The 9,193-nt window shown below is 54.9% G+C and overlaps 1 protein-coding gene across 3 annotated transcripts in view; it reads right to left on the bottom strand.

The window, feature by feature from the left end:
- The window catches only part of LOC119093890 (nesprin-1), a 44,598-nt gene that overhangs the window by 25,568 nt on the left and 9,837 nt on the right, over nt 1–9,193 (bottom strand). For 2 of the 3 annotated variants that reach the window (XM_037216901.1, XM_037216900.1), the window contains exons 2-3: nt 6,448–6,904; nt 4,723–4,843 (exon numbers count right to left, since the gene is read on the bottom strand). In XM_037216901.1, the coding sequence (XP_037072796.1) occupies nt 4,723–4,843; nt 6,448–6,852 (526 nt within the window). In that variant the 5' untranslated portion in view covers nt 6,853–6,904. Of the gene's footprint in view, nt 1–4,722; nt 4,844–6,447; nt 6,905–8,306; nt 8,427–9,193 lie in introns of those variants that run through there. The other variant, XM_037216902.1, reaches the window with a different exon arrangement.

The following is a 9,193-nucleotide window of genomic DNA, read 5'->3' as shown; positions in this document are numbered from 1 at the left end:
ATTAACCTGACACAAACGTAAGTAAATTGAGTGATCCTTCAGCATGCACACTTTTCGTATTGTCTCACCCAAATTCAGTCCCTACTGCGGTGCGTTTGGACCGGTAGCGGCTAGGAAGGCCAGAGACGTCAAAACTGCTGCAAATCAGAAGCATATTCTGTGGCGGCGAGTCCCGCTACAGGGTGCTATGGTGATGCCAGCCCTATGGAGAAAGTATGACAGTGGTGTCTGGCGTTCGAAGTCTACCATGGGGCCGCGGGAGGGCCGGCACCTCCTCTCCGACGGCCGCTCGCCCCGACAACGGCACGAGGCCTGTCCCCGCTGACCTTAGCCGACGCCGCCACAAACGTCACCAAAACAGCCTCGCCGCCAAAGGCAACATGGCCCGGTCTCCGCCGCACGTCACCGCCGATCAGTCAGACGCTGGCGGCAGTGCTCCGGACCGTGGAGATCCGCACCGTCTGGTCTCCGTCTAGCGTTATCCCACCCCGGGTCACACAGCAGCAGCGGTGCTCCGGACCGTGGAGAGGGCGCCCCCGTCTGGCGTTATCCCACCCCGGGTCACACAGCAGCAGCGGTGCTCCGGACTGTGGAGAGGGCGCCCCCGTCTGGCGTTATCACACCCCGGGTCACATAGCAGCAGCAGTGCTCCGGACCGTGGAGAGGGCGCCCCCGTCTGGCGTTATCCCACCCCGGGTCACACAGCAGCAGCGGTGCTCCGGACTGTGGAGAGGGCGCCCCCGTCTGGCGTTATCACACCCCGGGTCACACAGCAGCAGCGGTGCTCCGGACCGTGGAGAGGGCGCCCCCGTCTGGCGTTATCCCACCCCGGGTCACACAGCAGCAGCGGTGCTCCGGACTGTGGAGAGGGCGCACCCGTCTGGCGTTATCACACCCCGGGTCACATAGTAGCAGCAGTGCTCCCGGCTGTGGAGAGCACGTAGCCCGGTTTCCGTCCCCAGTCGCCATTGCTGGGTCAAATATAAGCGGCGGAGCCCCAGGTCATGATTGGGTGTGGTCCAGTTTTCGTTCCACATCAGTACCGCTTGGTCGAGCGTAATGAAGCGTGTCCCTGACTATGGAGCACGCACATGGTACAGACCAGTACATAGTACTCCCACATCATCATCGTCAGATGATACGTCAGCAGCAGCGCTGCCAACCGCAGAGACGGGACATAGTCGAGTCCCCGCCTGATGTCCCCGCCGCTGGATCAAACATCAGTAGCAGCGCCGCCGACCGCGGAGATGGGACACAGTCGAGTCCCCGCCTGATGTCACCACCGCTGGACCAAAGGTCAGTAGCAGCGCTGCCGACCACGGAAGGGGACATAGTCGAGTCCCCGCCTGATGTCACCACCGCTGGACCAAAGGTCAGTAGCAGCGCTGCCGACCACAGAAGGGGACATAGTCGAGTCCCCGCCTGATGTCACCACCGCTGGACCAAAGGTCAGTAACTGTGCTCCAGACCATAACATAGCCGCATAGCCCGGGCCCCCTACCACAATCACTGTTAGGTCGCAGATCAGCGCCGCTGTGCTAGGGATAGTGGAGAACAGCCGCTGCCCGGTCTCGGCCTACAGCGCCACAGACATCAGCTGTTATTTTGTTTTACCAGTTTTTGCCGCCAGTTTCTGGCATCAGGCTTTAGCCGATTAATACCAGCTGACCGAAACCGTTCCACCCGCTTGCTGCCAACACTGGAACAAGTAGTGTGAGTAGGGTTAGTGACAGGGCACAAACGGCGTCGAACGGCGCAAGTCAACACCTCACATCGTTGGCACTTAAACGGGTAAGAATGACGAGCTGCACACTCCAAGTGCCAATTCAGATGGAAAACCTCGTGTTTTACGACAGGCTTTCAAAATTACGAGAACATTACTATTTCTAGCGATGCTGACAAATTCACGTTTTCTGGACTCGTTTTTTTGGATGCAATCCTTGTGTCAAAACACTAACTTACATTGTAATATATTTGTCTCGCAAATACATCAGGCAAAATGCGTCTATGCTACGGCCAACCTTTAATTCTCAAATTTAGCTACCCAAAATATAACCTATCTAGCCGCAAATTATTCAGCTAATCAACGACATGAGTTCTCTGTCGGCACAATGTTGACCGGCCTCCTGAGAAGTTAGGAACCTGAGTGATCTCCGGGCAATAGGTCAATGCGCCAACCAATGGAGAACAGTTATCGCAGTTGCACTTACGAGTTCAAAGTTTCGACTCACTAATCCCGTCAAAATAATACCATCTCTAACTCTGTTGGCCTGCTTGGCGCCATGGCTGCATGCGTGGATTGTTCACACCAAGGCTTCACAAGCAGGTAGTGTCGTCCGGGTCGAGAAAACGGCAACATTCACTGCACAGTTCAAAACGTGATAAGCTGTGCCACCTTATTTGACATCAGTGAAGAGCGGGAGGTATCGATATGTCGCCATATGTTTCACAGGAAAGAAGACTTTGGTCACCGCTAAATGTGTCGGATTAAATTGATATATGTCCTTCGCAGCAGCCGTTTGCATTAAGTAGCATGTCAGCCTTTACATACACCCCACTCGAACTTTCCGCTCAAAACCGTGCGCTTTGTTTCCAGACTCCCTTGAAATCACAGCCCATGGCAGCCAACAGCCTACAATCACAGCCCATGGCAGCCAACAGCCTACCATCACAGCCCATGGCAGCCAACAGCCTACAACCGCAGCCCATGGCAGCCAACAGCCTACCATCACAGCCCATGGCAGCCAACAGCCTACAATCGCAGCCCATGGCAGCTAACAGCCTACAATCACAGCCCATGGCAGCCAACAGCCTACAATCACAGCCCATGGCAGCCAACAGGCTATAATCACAGCCCATAGCAGCGAATAGGCCGTAAGCGCAGCCCATGGTAGTGAACAGGCTACAATCGGATCCCATGGCAGCGAACAGGCTACAATCACAGCGCATGACAGCGAACAGGCTACAATCGGATCCCACTCTTGCCAACGTCAAGTGCTACTGATAGAACCCCTGTAAAACTGCTGCTTAAAGCCTAGGCTGTCACCCGGACCTAACGTAGCGGGACCATTTCGCGCTACCCTGCACAACTGTAAGCAGCCGCTCTGATGTAACGGACGAACGCTCGACTCTGCGCCGTCTCATCAGATGCTCGCCGGGTCGGCAGGGTCGCCAGGCGGCGCGACTGACACTTGACTCGGCGCCGTCCCATCAGATGAAATCAGGCTGGCAGGGTCGCCAGGCGACGCGGACACCCGGGCTCGGCGGCCGCACCACGTCATTAGCTAATGGCGGTGCGGTCACGTGCCAGCCGGCCGCCAGGTGGCGCGCCATATCGGGCCCGCTCCCACGAGCGGAGAATCGGCGCAGCGGGCACGGCCGGCGGGCACGGCCGACTCCCGCGCCGACGCGACGCGCACGCACACACGTCCCAGCCGCGGTCAGCTGGGTCAGGTCGCCGACCGAACCGGCAGACGGTCGCCGAGCAAGAGCGGCCGACCCCCAGTGCCAGACGTCTGGACAGGTGACGCGTATGGCAGATGTGAAGAGCTAATCCCGCCGGCTTGTCTGTACGCACAGCACACGCTCGTGTGTACAGCCGTCATCCAGAACAAGGCGTCGGAACACAACAGGGCGCCAGAACGGAGCATGGCATCAACCAGGACAGGACGTCAGAACGCATTGGGGGGAGGGGTCAGAACAGGGCGTCAGAACAGAGCAGGGCGTTAGCTAGAACGGGATGCAGATCAGAAAGCGGTGGAATATGCCGTTGAATACGATCCCTTGACTCCCAGGAAGTGCGCATTGTTTGAATAAATTGGCTGCAGTGTGTTCGGCGACAAGGTGATGGAAAGTGAGAAATCGTTAAGCCACACCACAGGACTAAGATAGGGACATCAAGATTCGTTTCATGATTGTGTTCATCTCAGTTGTGTTCAGTATATAAACTATGCTTCCCGAATGCCTCAGAAAATTATCCTTCCCAGCCTAATCCAAAAAAATTGCTCGCGTAGGGGGTGGCATAAAGCCCTCGCTAGCATCGCAAGCAAATGCCGTTCACAAGGAGTGCACCGGGTACTAGCGGAGCCCCAGCGCAAGCCCGAGCCCGAGCCCGAGCCCGAGTCCGAGTCCGAGTCCGAGTCCGAGCCCGAGCCCGAGCCCGAGCCCGAGCCCGAGTCCGAGTCCGAGTCCGAGTCCGAGTCCGAGTCCGAGCCCGAGTCCAAGCCCGAGCCCGAGCCCGAGCCCGAGCCCGAGCCCGAGCCCGAGCCCGAGCCCGAGCCCGAGCTCGGGGCGTTGCCGCCTGGCGGCGCAGATACCTACCTTGGAGGTGGCGGAGAGCCAGGCCATCTCAATTCACTTTCATACTTACCGCGCCTTACATTTCGCAACCACTGTACAATCCCGGACAGCATGTAATGGAACCAGCACGTTACCCATTGAGCCACGGAGACCATTGGACACGGCGCAAAGGTTGGACAATTCACGGCGTACTGTGCATGAAAACTTTGGCTCCGTACGTCTGGGACTTTGGCATTTCTTGACTAAAAAGGGAAATGGATTGCCCCAAGACAATTGAACAATCTTTCGTTTGGTGCCGGGTTCATCAAAATTGCCCTCATAGAATTCGATGCCCCCACCGAATATGCTTCGGTGGGGGCTGTCGACACGGCCCCAGACTTAACCCGCAACTCGCAGTTTATAAGAAGCCGAGCAGACACTTACCCTGCAGGTGGTGGATGGCTGCCTGGAACTCGGCCAGCTTCTCGTCGACGTATTCCTGCGACTGTTTGTCGATGATCTCTTGCGAGCTGGGCGGCTCGTCACCTTGGGCCGGCCCGCCCGCCTGCAGCAGGCACCGCTCAGTCCTCTTCCCAGCCAGCAGGCGTGTCACATCAAACAGGTCACCTCCGCCACACAGGCCACACCCTCTCACCCCCTACTACCATCAGTCCTCGCACCGAACAGCTCTCCCCTCCCCCCTCCCCCAGCAGGCGTTTCACACCAAACAGGCCGTCTCCCCCCCCCCCCCCCCCCCCCCCCCCCCCCCTCCACTCCCAACCCCACCACCATCGGTCCTCGCACCGAACAGCTCTCTCCCCCAGTAGGCGTCTCACACCAAACAGGCCGCCCCCGCTCCCACCCCCACCCCTACCCCTACCCCTACCCCTACCCCACCCCCACCCCCACCTCTACCTCTACCTCTACCTCTACCTCTACCTCTACCTCTACCTCCACCTCCACCTCCACCTCCACCTTCCACCTCCACCTCCACCCCCAACCCCAACCCCAACCCAATCCCAATCCCAATCCCAATCCCAATCCCAACCCCAGCCCCAACCACAACCCTAACCCCACCCCCATCCATCCACCCACCCACCCACCCACCACCAAGACGCCATCGCAGAGAACAGCTCTCTCCACCAACAGATGTCTCACACCAAACGGGCCGCCCCCTCTCCCTGCCCCACACACCCACCACTATCAGTCCTAGCACCGAAAAGCTTTCTTCCCAGGAGGCATCTCACACCAAACAGGCCGCCCCCAAAACCAGTCCTCGCACTGAACAGCTCTTGCCGCCAGGCAGTTGCCACATCGTGGCAAGGCACATGGATACACATCGTGGCAAGGCATACGGCAGAGCCAAAGGCAGAAAAATACAGGTACAGGAAATACCATGGCAGGAAGTAGAAGTTATCCGATTTCCTGCGAGAATAACACAGTCGATCAGCCAAAGCCCTTAGATACCTATCTGAAGCGCGAAAGACAGTGAGGTACAGGGCCGGGGCCGCTCCATCCCAGCCAACAGAACCGACCCAACAAACCGCACTCGTGCCCCGCACCAGAACGGCGGAAAGGTACCGCACCAGCGTAAAAAGCTGTGAATTTGTTGACGCTCGCTAGCGCCCAGAGCTATTATTGGAGCAGCCACCAGTGACGTAAGCTCAGCAGTCGACGGTTTCCGGATCGACAGCCGGCCTCCGAGAAACATGCCTTCGGCCAATGGCGGCGGCGTTCAGAGGCTTGGCGACGTCGGGCTTCGAGCCCAAGGCATTGTAAACATGGCCGACTATGACAATTATGTGCTCGAGTAAGAAGGAAAGATCTGTTTGATACGATCAGTTACAACTGAGGTGTACTTCCTCACATTTCGTGAGAAGATATGGAGATTGCATTTATGGTGTCACTAAGGATGTTCTCCGGCCTCAGTATCCTTAAGAGCTTTCAATTTTCAGTTTTCAGGGGCCTGATAACTGATCAAGAGCCTCAAACTCATTTCAGGTGCATAGTTTTGGGGACAGCATGTCAGCAGCTGAGGCAGTAGGCCCAGTACACCTGCATGCCCAGCATGATAAGACCAGAGTTACCAGGCTTCCAGCGGGCATCGCTCCCAACCGTCACACAGCCCGGAGCAAGCAGCTTAGTCACAGTACAACCTCCAATGCCTACCTGTGCTGGCGGGGAGCCCAGCATTCTGCTGGGCGAAAACAGGCGCTGGGGCGTCATCGGGCGTCCGTCGCGCGTCATCTGGGCGCCCGGCGAGGCGGGCTGGTGAGCCGGCGTCATCCGGCCGGCAGCGGTGGCGCGGCCCGGCGACAGGTCGGGCGTCACCGACCGGCCCGACAGCACGGGCGTGCCCGACCGTGCAGGGGAGGCGAGCACCGGCCCGACGGGCCCGCCGGGGCCAGCGACGGGCCGGCCGGCCGGCTGAGGCGACCAGGGCCGGGCGCCACCGGCACGCGGCGAGCCCACCGGCGTCCAGCGGCCGGGTGAGGCCGGCGGCCGGCACGACCCCGCCGTCGGCGACCACGGCGTCGGGCTGGCTCTGAATGGCGCCCGGTTCGGGTATGACATCCTGGGTCTTGTCGCCAGACTAGACAATAATACTGCTCACTGTGCCATCACACTGCCAGAAAACAGGACCAGCTTGGTGAGAAAAGAATACAACACAGGCTGAACAGCTCAACAAATCATGCATCTTCATGTGCATGATAGTCCAACACATTGCAGTCCAATGGGTTCCACACTCTGAAATGGATGTCCGCCAATGATTTTTTTGGTGAGAATGTTTGAATAAATCTTAAAGATATGAAATGAGAGCACTTAGGGTATGATGTGATATTTTGAGTATCACAGGATGCTACATATCATAACTCTCATAAGTCAGAGTGTCAGTGACTAAACAAACAGAATTCTCATGTGGACATGCTTTGCAATCAGAGGAACACCTATCACTGCCAGGTATGCACCATACCCAAGCACACTACATATCTATGGAGCATATCTTGTATTACATATACATATATATATACATATATATATATACATATATATATATATATATATATATATATATATATATATATATATATGTGTGTTATATAATTCATGAAACACATTCTAGGATGACCTATGATTGGATGGGATGTTGTTCATACCATAACAATCAGATTGTACCAAATGCAGTGGAAGCTATTTTCTGAAATAGGCTTTTAACTCTTAAGAATCCAACCTTGCAATGATTTCCATACATAAATGGCTGGCAACAGATTACTGAACTTGATTGGAAAATAAGCCTTGATAAATAATTAACAATAACATCTCATCTGTGCACCATACGAGCAGCCATCATTAGCACGCAATAAATGGTTTTGTCTGTAGCAGCACAGATCAGAAAAGAGTAGCACTTGGCCAGCCCACAAAAAATCCCTTTGCTGTGATACATGTCTATGCAATATTGCTGTGAGATGAACATAATTTACTGACAAATCATACATTCTGATATACTGGGTAGAATTAAGCATAATTGAAAAACAGCCATAAAAATGTTGTGATCAAGACCATCTATGTGCAAATGGAATGCTAGTCAGCCAGAAATGCTTCCTCATACCAACAACACTGCATGTTCCACAGGTGATGCTGCTCATCACCATGGACTCCAGCAAAGGGCAATATGGGTGCAAGTCTCTCCTATATTTTTAAGAGTTTGCATCATGAATATGAAGAAAATTGTACCCAAGTTGTTATCATGAACGTGGCATTCAAATAGATGTCCTCCAAAACACTGTGGTACCCTGTGTTTCTACCATGACCAAGGTACCTGATGGTCATATGCCAAAACGTCTAGGACTGTTTTCCATCAACAAACACAATCGAAATTACCTTGAACAAACAGTTAATCGTATACCTCTCAGGGACACAGGAATGTCAGTAGCCTCAAAAAAAAATGGGCGGGGCTAATAACTACACCCGGTCTTAAGACCTCAGGATCAACGTCCTTTATTACACGCATGGTCCTCTCGACCCACCTGTCCCTAAGCCTTTCCTATACAGCCTTGCCTAAGTCTATAACATACACATCCCCGACAACACGACGTTTGTGCTTGCATAACCCTCCGCGCCCCCACTCTGCGCCCCACTGTCCAACACGTGCGTGGCACCAGCCTTCATGTAGAATCACCATGGAAGGAAAATGTAAACGCTATCTTTGACGAGAGTGACGCATGAGGCGCTTCTGTTCATTTCCCGCCAAATAATTGCTTCTGCTTTCCAGAGGGAAAACCATCTGATGCCTCATTTCTTTATTCGCGCCTTGACGGCAAATTGCCTGAGACCCCTGTCTTAGCACGAGGAAATTTTGGAACCATTTGTTTGGAAACCCAAAGCAAAAAGCTAAACGGAACAAAAGCCAAAAGAGCAGTGTCTCACAAAGACAGGTGCGTATGCGGAATTTTCCTGAGGACAGCTCCAAGTCTTCGAAGGGGTGGCGCATCAAGAGGCCTATGCTCACAAGAACTACGCTCACAAGACCTACGCCCACAGGACCTAAACTCACAGGACTTATGCTCCCAGAACCTACGCTCACTGGACCTGTGCTAGCAGGACCTACGCTCAGAAGGCCTACGCTCACTGTACCTACGCGCATGAGGCCTATGGTGACGTCGGCACCGAGTTATCGAGTCATTGTTGGTGGGCCCATTGCCACCAATTGTGGAGAGGGTGAACGAAAGCTGAGTGTTACAGACATGAGATAGCGTTGTCCGCTGTTTCATGCCTCTGCACCGCACCGCGTCATTGCTAACGGAACGGAAGGGTGTGGGAACTCCCTCACCCCACCCTTCAGGGAAGGGTGAAGGGTGGGGAACGCAGTGACGAAAATTACACAGAGGCGTCTTGACAATGGGCTTTGATGACA

Source organism: Pollicipes pollicipes, unplaced genomic scaffold, assembly GCF_011947565.3.
Source record: "Pollicipes pollicipes isolate AB1234 unplaced genomic scaffold, Ppol_2.1 Scaffold_4002;HRSCAF=4701_pilon_pilon_pilon, whole genome shotgun sequence".
Classification (NCBI taxonomy): domain Eukaryota; kingdom Metazoa; phylum Arthropoda; class Thecostraca; order Pollicipedomorpha; family Pollicipedidae; genus Pollicipes; species Pollicipes pollicipes.
This window is presented reverse-complemented; position numbering and strand designations above follow the sequence as displayed.